Source organism: Rhincodon typus, chromosome 12 (assembly GCF_021869965.1).
Source record: "Rhincodon typus isolate 14 chromosome 12, sRhiTyp1.1, whole genome shotgun sequence".
Lineage (NCBI taxonomy): Eukaryota > Metazoa > Chordata > Chondrichthyes > Orectolobiformes > Rhincodontidae > Rhincodon > Rhincodon typus.
Genome location: NC_063343.1, coordinates 1,151,422 through 1,168,127, shown reverse-complemented (window position 1 = coordinate 1,168,127; position 16,706 = coordinate 1,151,422). Strand labels below are relative to the sequence as shown.

The window sequence follows — 16,706 nt, the reverse complement described above, 5'->3', positions numbered from 1 at the left end:
CACAATTTTGCAACCTTCCATGTTGTAATCATCAGAACTGACTCTGAAGAAACCAAATGTGGAAAGGGGACATCGCTGTGTGAGATTTGTTTGACCATCGTTGGCATGAAGATGCAGCTGGGATTGTAAGCTCTCAATTTTAGTTAGCTGTGCAGATTCGGTTTGACTCTGACTGGTCTGGGTGTTGCTTTGGGGAATGTGTGAGGGATTCACAGTCTCCATGACCCTTGCTGCAATGATGAGTGTGCAGTGTCCAAACAAATTCTTTTTGCCTACAAAGTACGGAGTCCTGTGTGTGAAGTGAGCCTTACTGATAATCTTAAACTGGAAACCAGTGAATTTCTTTGCACAGCCAGGATTATTTAATAAATGCTGTCCCAATAGCAGAATGTGGTGTGATGTTGGAGATGGTGTTTTGAGGCTTGGTTGAGCCTGATCAGTGTAAGTTTCACATGCAGGGTACTATGATTTAGAAGTCTCCCCAACCCGTACTGTGTGAATGTCTGACTGATGCATTTGCACCTTTAAAGGCTTCATATCATTCACAAGTAGAGCCTGCCCATTTAGACAAAGGGAAGTCCAAGGCTTAGTGATATTATTGCTGGAGACTGTTTTAATTAGAAACCCAAATAAAGTTCTGGGGACCTAGGTTTAAATCCTGCCACGGCAGATGGTGGAATTTGAATTCAGTTTTAAAAAAAAAACTGGAATTAAGAACCTAATGATGACCGTGAATCCATTGCCGAACCCATCTGGTTCACTAATGCCCTTTAGTGAAGGAAACTGCCATCCTTACCTGGTCTGGCCTACATGTGACTCCAGACCCACAGCAATATGGTTGACTCTAAAATGCCCTCTGGGCAATTAGTCCTGGGCAATAAATCTGCCTCATCCCGTGAATGAATAATAATAAAAAAAACACTTGCTCCTCTCACTCAGAGTGTGGTTGATGCCATTTTGCAATCCCATTGCAGACTTACTGCTCGGATGAGGGTGAAGGACAATGCAGATTGTGTTGGTCAGAGCGAGTCACACACTCAGCCTGGTCATAAAGAAACCACATTCTCCACCCCCCCGAGCCTTCACCTTCCTTTCTTCCTTGCACTCCTTGCTGATCCTATCGGTGCTGAGCTTCCCTCCAACATTACCCTGAGCCCCAGCCCAACAGCTTGGCCATGCCAACAATGTCACCACACCACTCCCAGCTGCTCCATTGAAGTTAGTGGTCATGAGTGTTGATGACCTCCCACCCTTGACTGAAGAAGCCCCCCTTGATGAGGGACTGCTCCCTTTAGACTTGGAGACATGGCCATTTGGTTGAAGCACATACAGTGTGTTGGCCACATATGCTGTGGGTGTGGAGTTGATGTAGCATGATGCCAAACAGCAACATGTCCATCGCCTTGACTGTTCGATGCCGATGACTATGACAAGCTGCTTGTCTGCACTCAATGGCAATTAACTTCTGGATGAAGCAGCGATAAGTGTAAGGCAGGACAGAGGTGCTATGAGCTTTCAAGTAGCTGCAAAGTGAGTGGGCACTAAGAAAGCAAGTGAGGAGCTCAGAGATTACCCTGGTCCGCTCCATGTGATGGGCACATGTTCCTGCAGACACAGTGACCCAACAGCAGCATTATTGTGAAAGGTGCATTCCAAACTACAGTATTGAGGTGGAGAACTGTGTATTCTCAGTGAGCTGGAGCTGTGCCATGTTGATGCGCTGAACCATGTGTGTGCCCAATGCCATGGATGGGGTGCAGGCAGTCAGTGCCCATGTTGTGTACCCTGATATATTGGGGACTGCTAGCTGAGATGGAGGCCATAGGAGCAGATGGTGAGCTGGAGCTCCACCTTCCGGCTCAGGAATTGTCAATGTCTAGTTTCTCTCTGACATTGTGGTAGAATAGGTACCTGCATATCAGCAAGGCAAGATTAAAGGATAATGACGTTAACTGCACAAAATTAGGCCACTTGCCACTCACTCATGAGATTTTTATCTCCCTATTCAAAACGTGATTGCAGAATCGGATGTTTTTTTTTCCCCTTTTCACATTGAGAATGTCACTCTCCACTGAAACGCCATAGCTCAATCCAACAGCCGCTGGAAAAATTCAGCTCAAAATAATGCACTATATAAAATCATTTCTTCACGTCTCCCCTCTGGTGGTTTTGTCAATTACAAAGAACAAAGAACAATACAGCACAGGAGCAGGCCCTTCAGACTACCAAGACTGCACTGACACTTGATGCCTTTATAAACTGAAAACGTTTTGCCTCTAACTTGGTCCGTATCCCGTTATTCCTTGCTTATTCATAGATCTGTCTGATGCTTTTAACTTTGTCCCTTCTAGGTACTGATCCTCTTTTATCAAATCCCTTTGTAATTTTGAACACCTCTAATTCAGTCTCTTTAACCTTCTCTGCTCCAATGAGAAGCGCCATTTCTCCAAGTGCTTGAATTCTCTTGTACTTGGTGTCTCTGATGTTCCTTCTTCAAATGTCCGTTGATGTCTAAGGATTTGGTATAACTTATTTGCTTTTCGTTCTTGATGCAGTTTACTAATAAAGTTAGGGGGAAAGATTTAAAAGGACCTAAGGGGCAACTTTTTCACGCAGAGGGTGGTGTGTGTATGGAATGAGCTGCCAGAGGAAGTAGTGGAGGCTGGTACAATGACAACATTTAAAAGGCATCTGGATGGATATGTGAATTGGAAGGGTTTGGAGGGATATGTGCCAAATGCTGACAAATGCTTGACAAATCTTTTGGAATTCTATGAAGACATTACGAGCGAGGTGGACAATAGGGATCCAGTGGATGTGGTGTACCTAGATTTCCAAAAGGCCTTCGACAAGGTGCCACACAAGAGGCTACTGCATAAGATAAGGATGCATGGTGTTAAGGGTAAAGTATTAGCATGGATAGAGGATTGGTTGACTAACAGGAAGCAAAGAGTGGGGATAAATGAGTGCTATTCTAGCTGGCTGTCAGCGACTAGTGGTGTGCCTCAGGGATTGGTGTTGGGACCGCAATTATTTACAATTTATATAGATGATTTGGAGTTGGGGACCACGTGTAGGGTGTCAAAGTTTGCAGATGACACTAAGATGAGTGGCAGAGCAAAGTGTGCAGAGGACTGTGAAACTTTGCAGAGGAACATAGATACATTGAGTGAGTGGGCAAAGGTCTGGCAGATGGAATACAATGTAAATAAATGTGAAGTCATACATTTTGGTAGGAGTAATAGTAGAAAGGATTATTACTTGAATGGTAAAAAGTTGCAGCATGCTGCTATACAGAGGGACCTGGGTGTCCTTGTGCATGAATCACAGAAGGTTGGTCTGCAGGTACAACAAGTAATTAGGAAGGCAAATGGAATTTTGTCCTTCATTGCTAAAGGGATTGAAATAAAAAGCAGAGAGGTTATGTTGCAGCTGTACAAGGTGCTGGTGAGGCCACACCTGGAGTACTGTGTGCAGTTTTGGTCTCCTTACTTGAGAAAGGATGTATTGGCACTGGAGGGGGTGCAAAGGAGGTTCACTAGGTTGATTCCGGAGTTGAGGGGGTTGTCTTATGAGGAGAGACTGAGTAATTTGGGATTATATTCATTGGAATTCAGAAGATTGAGGGGGGAACTTATAGAAACATATAAAATTATGAAGGGAATAGATAAGATAAAAGTAGAGAGGATGTTTCCACTGGCAGGTGAAGCTAGGACAAGAGGGCATAGCCTCAAGATTAGAGGGAGCAGATTTAGGACTGAACTGAGAAGGAATTTCTTCACCCAGAGGGTTGTTAATCTATGGAATTCCTTGCCCAGTGAAGTAGTTGACGCTACTTCAGTAAATGTTTCTTAAAAAAAAAGGTAGTTTTTTTTGAACAATAAAGGAATTAAGGGATACGGTGAGAACGCGGGTAAGTGGATCTGAGTCCATGAAAAGATCAGCCATGATCTTATTGAATGGCGGAGCGGGCTCGAAGGGCCAGACGGCCTACTCCTGCTCCTAGTTCTTATGTTCTAAATGGGACTAGATTAAATTAGGGTATCTGGTCAGCATGGACAAGTTGGACTAAAGGGTCCATTTCCATGCTGTGCAATTCTATGACTCTATAACAGTTTTATAATCTTGTCTTGGTACTTGAAAAGATTTGGATACTTGTGTGTTCCTACCTCATTAGGAATTTTTAAAAATCTGATCATCTTCTCATACTGTAAAATAATTTTTTAAAGAACTTTATCAAATATTTGTGGAGGTTTTTTTTTAGAAGGAGTGTTTAATGAAAAGAAACTTCTGAAAAATAATTTTCTTGCTTTTTTTCTGGATCTACAAGAAATATGGGAAGTTGCATTAAATGAGAGTAAAATGACGATGAGGAAAATGGTGTGACAGGCAAAAAGCACTGGGTCAGGAGTGATCCTATTGCGATGGAAGTACTGACCACAGAAGGGGGTTTGACAATGAAAAACACACAAGTGGAGGACTGAAAACTACAGCCACCACCACCCCCCAACCCCACTCTCTCACTCTCCATAAGAGGTACGTCAGTCTTCATTTAGATATTTTTGAGTCTATAACATGCCGCTTGCACTCAGTTTAGGCACTCCATCATTTCTTTGGCAGCATTTGATGAAAAATCTGGAGCTACCTTGACCCTACTGTGAAACTCCCTCAGTAACCTCACTTCCCCCTTTTAAAGAAATATTCTCAATCTCCCACCCACCCAAATTCCCTCCCGTGATCGAACCGCAGTTCCTCCTTCTACTTCCTACCCCCCCCGAAAGTGCATTAAAATAGGTTCTGCATTGTAGTGCTGTGTAAATGCAAGTTGTTGTTGTTGTTTGGATAATATAAGTGGAAACTAATTAGTACCGAGCAAACGATTTGTCACAGCTGAAACTCTTTGCTGTCATCCATATGCTGTTGCCACTGTGTACATTAACTGCAGAACATGGACCTTTATTTGCATGCTCCCTATGTACACTTATAAATGAATCTGCCTGGAATTTGTAATGGAGAAATTGCTGTGTTTGATTCCACTCATTTTACATGCAATCACGCATCAGGGATCAAGCAAGCGGTGAAGAGAGACTTAAGATTGTGACTTTATCTTCTACCGATCTCGTGAAAATAATGGGTAACTAGTTCAATGCCTCTGAGATTATGAAAAGTTATGATGAAGAAACTGACTTTTGCTCCCCAAAAAGCATGCTTGATTGGTAGTTCTTTGACTTTTCCAATTATTTAAATATTGCTTGGTCTGTCATTATGAAGCGATTATCAGCTTGAGTTTTTCAAATTATTGAACAGAATTCAGGGCCGGGCACTGGAGTGGGTTAGATATCCAGAGGAACGGCCCTGGAGACTTCTCCACCGACTGGAAATCTGTCCTGCATTAAAGGAGCAGAGGGAATTAGCTGATCGTTGAGATTTGGCAGCAGGAAGGAAATTGGGCTGATAAATGAGCCACTCAAATGCAATGATCCCTTCGCCAACTAGGATTTAATGGAGGCCCAGGGATTAAACAAGAATTGTCAGCCTCCAGGAAACAACCCAGCAAACCATGTGGCGAGTGTGTGAGTGTCGGGGTATGCGTGTGTGTCTGAGTGTGTGTGTGTGTGCGGGCTAGTGTGTGGGGGGGTGTAGAGAGTGTGTGTCTGTATGTGAGTGTGAGTGTGTGTGAGGGGCGCGGGCTAGTGTGTGAGGGGGTGTAGAGAGAGTGTGTCTGTGTGTGTGTGTGCGCGCGCGCGGGGTTGGGGTGAGTACTCACTCACGGGGACTCAGTACGCAATAGAGAGACCTGGTATTGGGGCAGAGCACCTGCTGAAAACCACACCCTTCTCACTGCATCTGACCACCCAACCCCACCCCACACCCGTTACCCCTCTCCAGGAATCTAGTGGCAAAAGCCCCAGCCCCAGACTGGTATTACCCACCGTTCCCATTGGCGCTGCCTGTTCTGGCGAGTTACCTGCCTGTGAAAACAGCCTGACACTTCCTGTGCCACTGGCAGCCTTGGTCCAGTTGGAGGCCCTGGTGCTATCCAGGTAAAAGCCAGCCGCAGTACCTCAAAATTCCACAACCACAAAACCAGTCGCTTGTGAAAAACAGGACATTTTTAAGAACTGCCTTTAATGAGTCAAATTGAAGAAATGTAGCTGACTAAGTTGGGTGGGGTGGTGCACTGGGCATAGTGTGGTGCCAGATTTGTTACCAGCTTCAACCTATCCCACACTCTGTGACCCTTGACCTCAGCCAACCTGGCTTGACCTTGAGCCACCATCCCAAAATCCAGACACACCCAGAGTCTGGCCCAGCCAAGGGGCTCCATTTAAGGTACTGAGCCTGTAATTATGCCAGACCTCATATTGAAAGGTAACAGGGCTGCCATGGTTCTCCTTGGTATGGATGAGGATCCCAATCACTACATTCTGCCATACGGCCTTCTGTGTCAGTCCTCCCTACAGTGTTTCTAAAACCCATACAAGTGGTGAGAACTGATAGATGAGTTATTTGGTATTTATTTCTTGGGTTATCATCAGTGTGTGCTCCAGACAGAGATCAACAGAGCTTTGGATATGGGCACATTGCAAGAAGGTGGAGTTGAGGTGGAAGCTCAGCTCTGATCTTAATAAAATGGCAAGAAAGGATCAAAGGGCTAAGTTGTTCCCTGAATAGCTAGATTTTGAAAATCTAGCAAAATGAATAATTAGTATAAAATATATATGCTGCTGCTGTTTGCAAAACAGATTAACTGGTATTGGGATAACAAGGTGTAGAGCTGGATGAACACAGCAGGCCAAGCAGCATCGGAGGAGCAGGAAGGCTGACGTTTCGGGCCTAGACCCTTCTTCAGAAAATTTTCTGATTCAGAAGATTTTCTGAAGCAGGGTCCAGACCCGAAACGTCAACTTTCCTGCTCCTCCGATGCTGCTTGGCCTGCTGTGTTCATTCAGCTCTACACCTTGTTATCTCAGATTCTCCAGCATCTGCAGTTCCTACTACCCCTTAACTGGTATTGGAACTGTTAGAACCCGAAACAAATTATAGCATAGATTCATTCCGATTAGTCATGCTGCCAATCATGAGGTGATTTTTGGCCTATGGTGTTTATTGCCAGTTCTTTGATCGAGCTAAGGGAGCAGTTCCATTCTAATTCTCTGTCCCCATAACGCTCCAAATATGTAGCAGACCCCTTAGGGGAAGAGAGATAATGTATGAGAAAATGAGGTGGAGAGAAAGCAAATCCTTTGATTTGATCTGTAAAAATGAGGACATGTTGGAAAAACTGGATTTTCAGAAACTGTTTATTTTCATACAACAGCAATTAGCATTTCACAAAATTTGTGCTTTTGAAAATGGTACTTGAAAAGCAATTGGTGATAGTTAACACTGCTAGTCACATCATATCAGCTTCAGCAGACTCTACCTAGCAGCTGTAAGTGGAATCAATATACAATTAGGTTAATTTAGAAAATAATACATTCAAATTATTACAGTTAAAAATAGTAAACACAGACTAAAATTAAAACTTAGCAATTTTTGTCTTTTTCATTTACTTGAAGCATAAGTGTCATACAGAAGAGTTAACACGCTGAGTGAGATCAGTCTGCAGGAGAATGGTCTGGATCTGTGTCAGTATCATTGTCACAATAGGTAATATCAATTTCTGTAAATGGATGGAAGAAAAAGTAAGTTATTTTCGTGTTTATAAACAGCTTAAAAATTCAGGCACTGAAAATCAGCACTGATGAGTTGATGTAGGTACATGATGCATACTGACCCAAGTCTTTGGATTCAGAATGGTTGAGAGGATAATTGAAGCAGCAAACATCATTTGTGTCTGACAGAGGGAATGAGAAACAATGAGATACGAACTGTAAGACACATGGAGCAGAGGGGTGGGGAAGAGAGTGACCAAAAACAACAGGTGAAACAGGACAATGGAGATTGCACAATAGAATGGGAGAGTAGCTGTATGGAAACTACAGGGATTTGTCTTCCAAGTAGGAAATCTTTTCAACACCAGTAACAAATTCACAAGCAGGTTTATAAACATGACCTATTTCCATCCTCAGCATCCAGTTTAAAGTCATACTGCTTTCATCCTTTTAACAGGCCACACATTTCTGCTCTACCAGTCGTCTTCCTTATTATTTAAAAGGCAAAGTAAGGCTGCTTTGATTTGGTAAAACTTTTTATAATAACCCTCTTTTCCTTCAATAGGTGTTATTTGTAGGGAAGTGAACTCTTACAAGGACCCTCTGCATCTGAAACTTCCTTTAGCCCTACAACCCTTCAAGATCTTGGCATTCCAACATCTCTGGCATCTTGCACCTTCCTAACACAGTCACCATCTCATATCTTACTCTTATAAATTGTCATTCCTAAATTTTTCTGAGTGCAAGAAGGTATCTCACTGTACCAGTTCTTCACTTGCTGTAGTTAAAGCCACCTTCAGTGTAGTGTGACCGCACACTTACTTAAAAAGAAATCCACACAATCACAAAAAGATTTAGGGATTCTAGTATTAAGCCATTGAAATTAGCTCCCTGGTGACCAGATCAATCTATAGAAGGTGAACATTTACTGGGCTTCATGACAAAAGGTGTAGAATATGAAAACAATAAAGTGTTCCTGTTACTGTAGAGAGTGCTGACAAAACCTCATTTGAGCAATGCCTTCTGTTCTGATAACCTTAGGAAGGATACCCTGCAATGTAGGGACAGAAATGCCCTGTGGTTGTTTAATTGTTCAATGTTCATGTGATTACCAAAACTAGTTTTCTTATTCTGCCTTCAACCTAGAAATAAATTTGCAAGTCTTCAAAGAAATGCAAGGGGAAAAAAAATGCACAGAACAGTTTTGTAGTGCCTTTAATCTTGGAAAACACCTGTCAAGACTTCACTGCAAAGTTATAATCTGGCCATATCGAGAGATGGTGGGACAAATAGCTGAAAACTCAGTCAGTTTAGGTAGGTTTCATGGGACATCTTCATGCAGGAAAGCTGGAAAACTTTAGGGAATGAATTCCAGACATTATCCCCTAGGTAGCTGGAAGTTGGGCTCCCAATGGTGCAGCAATTTAAAAGAGTGTACTCAAGAGGGCAAAGCGAAGGAGGCAAGAAACTCTGTAACCTTCTCCAGTCCCTAAACCCTCTAAAGATAGGGAGAGCGTGAAGGCCATGGAGGATTTTAGAAATCAGGGAAAAGGTGGAATCAGTGACTAGGAACAAAGTTTGTGGTAGGGATGAAGGACATAACTTCAGTCATTTGCAGTGCTTAGTTGGACAAAATTTCTGGTTACCCATGACTGACTGCTGAAGAGATAGGTGCTGGTGAGGGGGACCTCGATGATATTAGTTCTCCTGTGGAACCGGTTGTGTTTTTGGAAGATGTCACTGAGACACAGCATGCAGATGAAGAATTGAATGGGACCAAGGATAGATCTTTGTTGGGACTCCAGGGGTAATGGTATGGGAGGGGAAAGAGAAGCCGATGCAGGTGGGTCTCTGGATAAGACTGGGTAGATGAGAATGGCATTGAGACATCACCCACCCACCCAATCAGCGAGATAACCAAGCTGTGGTTTTGGTGCAGGAGGATGTGGTCCACCATGTCAAAGTCTGCAGGCAAGTCAAGAAGGATGAGGAAGATTATTTTATCAGCGTTACAATTGTGTAGAATGTTACTCAAGTTAGATAAGGCCAATCAGAACTCTGTCAGGTTTGGAAAGATGAGTTGAGAGTCGTCATGGAGTTCTGGGAATAAATTTGAGAGGCAACAACACATTCAAGACTTCTGGAAATGAAAGTGAAGTTGGAGTTGAAAGTGTAGGGAGGGATGGTCTGATCCCAGGGCCAAAGACAGGAGAAGGCTATGGCAGAGTGGGGAAATACAAAGAGTAGGCAATGGTGATAGAATTGTGAAGGGATTTGGGTTTAGGACTAGGGGAGATATCCTAAATACAAAGGAGCAAGGTAATGAATGGATTTAGACAAATCAATAGAAATTTATAATTTGAGGCAATGGGCAAAGCAGGAGTCTACAATGGACAGTGTTGGAAAGGATTGGATGGCTGAGTTGTGAATGAGTTGGAAGGCTACAGAGGAATAGATGATGGCAAAGGAAGAGACATGGCACCATTTCCAGGGGCACATATAATCTACATTTTGGTCATTGTTAAAGCTGTTTCAGTGCTGTACAGGGGCAAAATTCTCAATGGAGAAGTTCAAACAGGGGGCTGTAGGGAAGTTGGAGGAAACACTAGGGAAAAATACAAATTCAGGGCAAGTGCTACTTTGGGGAAAATCAATCAATTGAGTTGGTCACGTTTTAGAAAAAGTTGGAAATTTAGGTCAACAAGACACCATCTCCCCTATTTAAATAGCCTCGTTTACACTCCCCTGATTAGAAATCCTAGTGTATAAAGGGCGGCATGATGGCTCAGTGCTGCCTCACAGCGCCAGGGACCCGGGTTCAATTTCACCCTCAGGTGACTGTCTCCGTGGAGTTTACACATTCTCCTCATGTCTTCGTGGGTTTCCTCCGGGTGCTCCAGTTTCCTCCCACAGTCCAAAGATGTGCAGGTTAGGTGGATTGGTCATGTTAAATTGCCCTGGAGTGTTCAGGGATGTGTAGATTAGATGGGTTATAGGGGGTTGGGTCTGGATGAGATGTTCTAAGGGTCGGTGCAGCCTTGTTGGGCCAAAGGGCCTGTTTCCACACTGTAGTGATTCTGTGACCTATGATAATATGCATTGCAGTCTGATTGCAATCTTACAGCACAGGAGGAGATAATTCTGAAGCCCTGCATTTTTTTTTCCTTTTCAAGTATATGTATTCAATTCTGTTGTGAAGGTTTTAAAATTGAATTTGCTTCTGTTAGTGCAGCTTAGATCCTGCAAAAAAAATCTTCTCAATTCACCTCCAGTATTTCTGGCAATTTATTTTAAAAGTGTGCACTCTGGGTACGTGGAAATGCTCTCTCCCTCCTCCGGACAGACCGAGGGAGTCCTGGAGAAAGCAGTTGAATGAGAGGTCCCAACCTTAGTGACAAAAAAAATCCATGAGGTCTTCACATTTCTTATTGGGGTGGCAGCCAGGATGGAGGTTGAATGGGAAGCTGGGGAATGGAGAAAACAATCCATGGTCATCTTTGCTGTCTGAACTAATCATAGACTGAGAGGTGATTTTGAGGGAGAAGTGTTAGACTCTATAATGAATTGTTGTGATTGATGACTCAGCTGATTATGCACCAGATCTGTTTACATTCACGCCCATCAGTCCTAAAATGAGGAATAGCTGGGACGGGAGAGAATAAGTGTGAAGTACAAAAGGTAACTGAAACACTTTGAAATGTCAAAACTAAACATACAACACTGAAAAGCACTGAAGGGAATTTGCCAGTTTCTCACCTGGTATTTTATTGGCATTTTCCTCTACATATGTTTGGACTTTAATATACTCATCCTGTGATTGGTTGAAAAAGTCTTGAACTGCCTGCAGAATAACCACAAAATTAAAGAAAGTTACAGGATGCAACTAGGTATTACACAAGAGTTCATTCTAAAAGAGTGTGGCTGAAGGGGTCCCTACTTTGAAGTTTATTTGACCTGAAAACAAAATATAACAACTTTGTTCCATGTTGTCATTTCTTGCCCTTGAGAAGAATGCTTCTCTGTGAAGAAAATGCAGAAGGGTATCTCAATGGCCCATCCCATCCTCTACATTGGGATATGCATTGTCTGACTGATGCCTAAGTTCCAAGGCAATGATTGTCAGCACCAGAAAGCATGACACTGTGTGGCAGTACCCGGTACTGCCAATCAGGTAGACCATGGTCAAACCAAAAGTAGAGTTTCCTTCACTTGCCATCAGAAAGTGTTTGAAGTTTAGGATAATATACCCTGCTGCAACAGCACAATGCTTGTCTGTTTCCCATACCATGGACACCTGGTTTGAATCTCTTTTATGCATTTCAAACCGTACCCTTATAAACCTCAGCTTGGCTGCAGTCAAAAGGATGGGAAGGCTGACTACATAAGGGTCTGCTTCTGTGAAGACATTTTCTTCACAGAAATGTGATCTGGCCTGTAGAATGAACTGGTACCTGTATGCCTATTGTCTGAGGTTCTGTGCTAATAATTTTACTTTAGGCAGGATTTTCCTGGGTTTTGACTGATTGTGAAGGTGACTGTGTTGGTTGGCAACTAAATGCTGCCCCCTCACATTGGTAAAATAACACACCTATTACACACCCATTGGTTCAGCAGGGGTGTCATTGGCCTAGTGGTATCATCACGAGACTATCAATCCAGACACTCGGGTAATGTTCTGGGAACCTGGATTCAAATCCCACCGTGGCAGATGGTGGAATTTGAATTAAAAATAATCTGAGATTAAGAGACCAATGACAACCATGAAACTGTTACTGATTGTCAGCCAGTGGGAGGACGGGTTTCACTAATGCCCTTTAGGGAAGGGAATCTGCCATTCTTACCTGGTCATGGCCTACATGGGACTCCAGACCCAGGGCAAAAAAAAAAAGTTGACTCAACTGGGCAGTTATGGATGGGCAATAAATACTGGCCTGGCCACATCCTGTGAATGAATAAAACTGAAGTAAGAGTTGATAGGCAGTATTTAGGTGGGTTTTCCACCACATCAGGCACCTTGACAGTGGTGTGTCGGGTTGTCAGGAGCTGCCTGTCCCTCAGAGAGGTCAGTGGTTCCTAGGTCCTAAGGATTGACAGTCAAGGTCTACTGTTGAGGGGATCCAGCGATGAGAAGGTAAGTAAATCTTTTTTTTTTTCCCGTGTCATGGCATGGTGGTTATGGGGAGAGAGAGGTTTGGGAGTATTGGAGGCCATGGGGTGGGGATTGTGGATTCCAGATTGGAGAAACCAGAGGCAGGCTGCCCTATGTTCCTGCAGGTCACATTCCTCACCCACCAGGGAGATAGACAATTGGACTTTAATTGACCAGTTAAGGGCCTTAATTGCTGGTGAGCCAGGAAAGTCCCCTTCTTGCCTGGCATTTTAATTCCAGGGTTGGGGGTGAGTTTCTCTCCAGTGAGAACTCCTTTGATTATTTCCCCTTTCCACCACCTCTTTTGCCTCCCTCCAGGGAGGGGCAATTCCCATCCAATGGCATATTTTGATCAATGTCTTCGAGCTGAACTAAATGAGTCAATTTTATGCCCGTTCAAAGTAAAAACAAAATGTTCCCTGCTTTTGAGACTCGCATTGTGTGTCCAAATCCCCATCCTGTGCCCGCCTTGCCCACTTTGTCCCAGCCCTACCTGGGCATCTTGAGGCTTGGGTAGCTCCTGTATTCCAAAGCAGTAGTCTTCACTCATCTGTTGTGAGCCTTCCAGCTCGATGAGGCTCGGCAGGTTCTCCCACTGCTTCGAATCCAGACAGTCTGGTGGTGGTGCTGGAAGACCTTCACTGCCATCGAAACACAGCAGGTTCTCCTCCCCAGCTTCCCCACAGCTCAGGGACTGTTGCTGCTCTGGCTTAGCAGGCACCACCTCTGCAGATTGCTCTGCGGGTGATTCCTGGAAGTTCACGAGCAGTTGGCTATTTGCTTCGATGCCTGCATTTGTTGGCACAGACTCATCCAGCGGGGGGCTTTTCATGTTTAAAATCAGTTCCGTCTCCTCCATATTGGTGTAGGCCAATGGCTTCTCTGCCAGCTCACTGTGTGACTTTGAGGGCAGCTGGTCTATTCCATTGGCCTCCCAAAGGTCCAGCAAATTCTCATTTACTTGTGGAAAACTCTCATTTGTTTGTGGATTCCCAATGTCTACAAGGTGTTGTTCCTCAGTACTTATGAAGCCTGCTTGGTCACTCTGTACTGAATCTTCAATGTGTAGGAAGCTGGGTGCCTCAGGCCAGACAGGGTTTGGGATGTCTACATCTACAAGACCAGGTTCCTCGCTATAGCTTGGCACATTCCATTCTGGCACTGGGTCTTCATACTGAATTGGTGGTTCTTCTGGAAATTCGAGCACAGTCTTGTCTACATAGAAAAGAATGGGAACAGAGAATTGAGTTTAAACTAAAGGGTCTTGGTAGGGCATAGGCAAATTAATAAAATGCACAAAACTCTATAGATCAATATGTTTCCTTTGTGTCCTTTGTTCAAATGCTTCTATTCATGAATCAGAGGAGTAGCATTTTCTGAAGAAGGGTCCCAACCCAAAACGTCAGCTTTCCTACCCCTCTGATGCTGCCTGGCCTCCTGTGTTCCTCCAACTCCACACTGTGTTATCAATAAAGATTAGTAGTGTGTTTTAGACTGAAAAAACATCCTTATTACTGCTAATCCGCTATTGCTGGGGAGGAAATGGCCTAGTGGTATTATCGCTGGACTGTTAATCCAGAGACCCAGATAACGTTCTGGGGACCTGGGTTCAAATCCTGCCATGGCAGATGGTGGAATTTGAATTCAATAAATAAGAATGACTGTAAATCCATTGTCGATTGTTGGAAAAATGCCCTTTAGGGAAGGAAACTGCCCTCTGGGCAATTAGGGATGGGCAATAAATGCTGTCCTAGCCAGCCATGCCCTCATCCCGTGAATGAATAAAGAAAGATCATAGAATTGAACCCCGGTCCTTGGTGCTGTGAGGCAGCAGCGCTAACCACTGAGCCACCGTGCCACCCTATAACAGTTGGCACTGGTGGGTAAAAAACATTAATTTGAGAGAAGGATCTTTCAAGGTAAGGACCAAGCAAGGTGTCAAAGTCCATTAAATACTACAGACACTGTAACAAGGAATAGGCAATAGCTTCATATCCGTGGTAAACTGGGACTAGATGAATTTGTATTTTATGTCTTTGTTCATTTTCAAGGACAACTTCAGCTGTAAGTGAAGACAAATAGGATTACAGATTGATCTGGGATATATATGCCGACAGGAGAAGTTTGAAGTATTATCCAAATAGACAATATCAGCCTCTTCCTCAACAGTCCCTGGACTCTTGTTTCATGGATTCACATTTCACAGATCAAAATTCACACTCCTGTCCTCCCAGTGGAGCTCAAACCACTCAATTCCATATAATGGGATCCACTGAGCAGTGATACCTGTAAACCGGAATAGATTTGGAAGCTCTTCAACCTCAGCCTCTTCGTTCTCCTCGTATATTGGTGTTGCAACGATACTCGACTCGGGAGCACTAAATGACGTTACATCCTCCACTCTGGTCATTTCAAATTGTGTCTGATGAGCTGTTACAAGAGACAGGGAGGGGAGAAGGTGCAAAAAATCAAAAGAAACCCGGAACAACAGTCAATTTGCAACTTTAAAAATAAAACAGACTGCTAAATTTAACTTAATATTTCCAAAATCCACAGATTGTGTTACCCATTGCATCAGCAAAAATGACTCCGTCTATTAACAATGTACAGCAGTGTTACAAATCAGTGTTCTGATCTTCAAACTAAGAATGATCAATACTTCATACAATAGTGATAGGGAGGGTGGACGGAGATATCATATTGATTTTTTTTGAACAGGAATATACTCAAGTATCCACGCTATGATTAAACTTCTAGAATTGAAAATACATTTTTAAATAAGCTGTGTAAGGAATAATAGCTGTCTGCACTGAATCTAGCAGCAAATTGAACAGAAATTATTCATACATGGAATGATGGTGATCTTCTGTTTGTAGGATTCCTTAATAGAATATAAAGTTGGGGATGGCAGGATTTAACTCACAAAGATGGAACCATCAGACTTTTCTCCTCAGGGTATGCCAAAGATCTTTCTTTTTTAACATGATTTTCTGTCTAGGGAACTAATTCATTCATTAAGGACACTATTGTTTTAAACATGTTTTTGCCATTAATAAAAGGAGACATTCAAAAGTTTAAATAAATCAACTTTCTGTACATGATAGGAAAATCAAACAGAGAAATTCCTCCCATGCAGCCTGCACTAGAGGAACTAAAAAGACCACCCATATGGATCAGATATTCAATTACACTAGCAACCACCCCAATGCCCACAAACGGAGCTGCATCAGGACACTATTTAAATGAGCCGCAACACATTGCAGCAACTTGGAGCTACACAAAGCGGAACAGGAGCAAGTATACGGAGTCTTCAAAAGGAATGGATATCTGAAGAAACACAATCTGTCATTACCTCTGAGACAGACCACAGCAGGAAGACACAACACGACCAGACTCACTAATCACCCTACTGTACATCAGGGACATATTGGAGATGACCACAAGACTGCTCAGACTTGTAGGTATCAGGGTAGCCCACAAACCGACAACCACCCTACAACAGCTACTGACAAATGTAGAGGATCCCAAACCCAAAACCAGCAAAACCGGTGGAAGGACTGTGAGAAACATTACATAGGCCAAACTGGAAGAAAATTGACAATATGGATACACAAACACCAACTAGCCACCAAGAGACATGACCAATTCTCACGGGTCTCAATACACACGGACAATGAAGGACATGAACTCGACTGGGACAACACATCGATAATAGCACAAGCCAAATGGAGACACGCCAGGGTATTCCTGGAAGCCTGGTATTCCAACCAGAACTCCATCAATAAACACATTGAATTAGACCCTGTGTACAAACCACTGAGAAACAGAACCGGAACTAATACCAACCACCCCAGCAAACCAAGGCATATAAATAACAAGTGGGACAGAACACCAACGCT

General features: G+C 43.3%; 1 protein-coding gene across 5 annotated transcripts in view; it reads right to left on the bottom strand.

Moving 5' to 3' along the window:
* Window positions 1-7,286: 7,286 nt before the first annotated feature.
* Window positions 7,287-16,706, bottom strand: part of LOC109929885 (drebrin) — a 164,589-nt gene continuing 155,169 nt past the window's right edge. For 3 of the 5 annotated variants that reach the window (XM_048603991.1, XM_048603990.1, XM_048603993.1), the window contains 5 exons: window positions 15,094-15,237; window positions 13,301-14,022; window positions 11,415-11,499; window positions 7,781-7,840; window positions 7,287-7,666 (listed from right to left, as the gene is read on the bottom strand). In XM_048603991.1, the coding sequence (XP_048459948.1) occupies window positions 7,602-7,666; window positions 7,781-7,840; window positions 11,415-11,499; window positions 13,301-14,022; window positions 15,094-15,237 (1,076 nt within the window). In that variant the 3' untranslated portion in view covers window positions 7,287-7,601. The remainder of the gene's footprint in view (window positions 7,667-7,780; window positions 7,841-11,414; window positions 11,500-13,300; window positions 14,023-15,093; window positions 15,238-16,706) is intronic. The other 2 variants (XM_048603994.1, XM_048603992.1) reach the window with 1 other exon arrangement.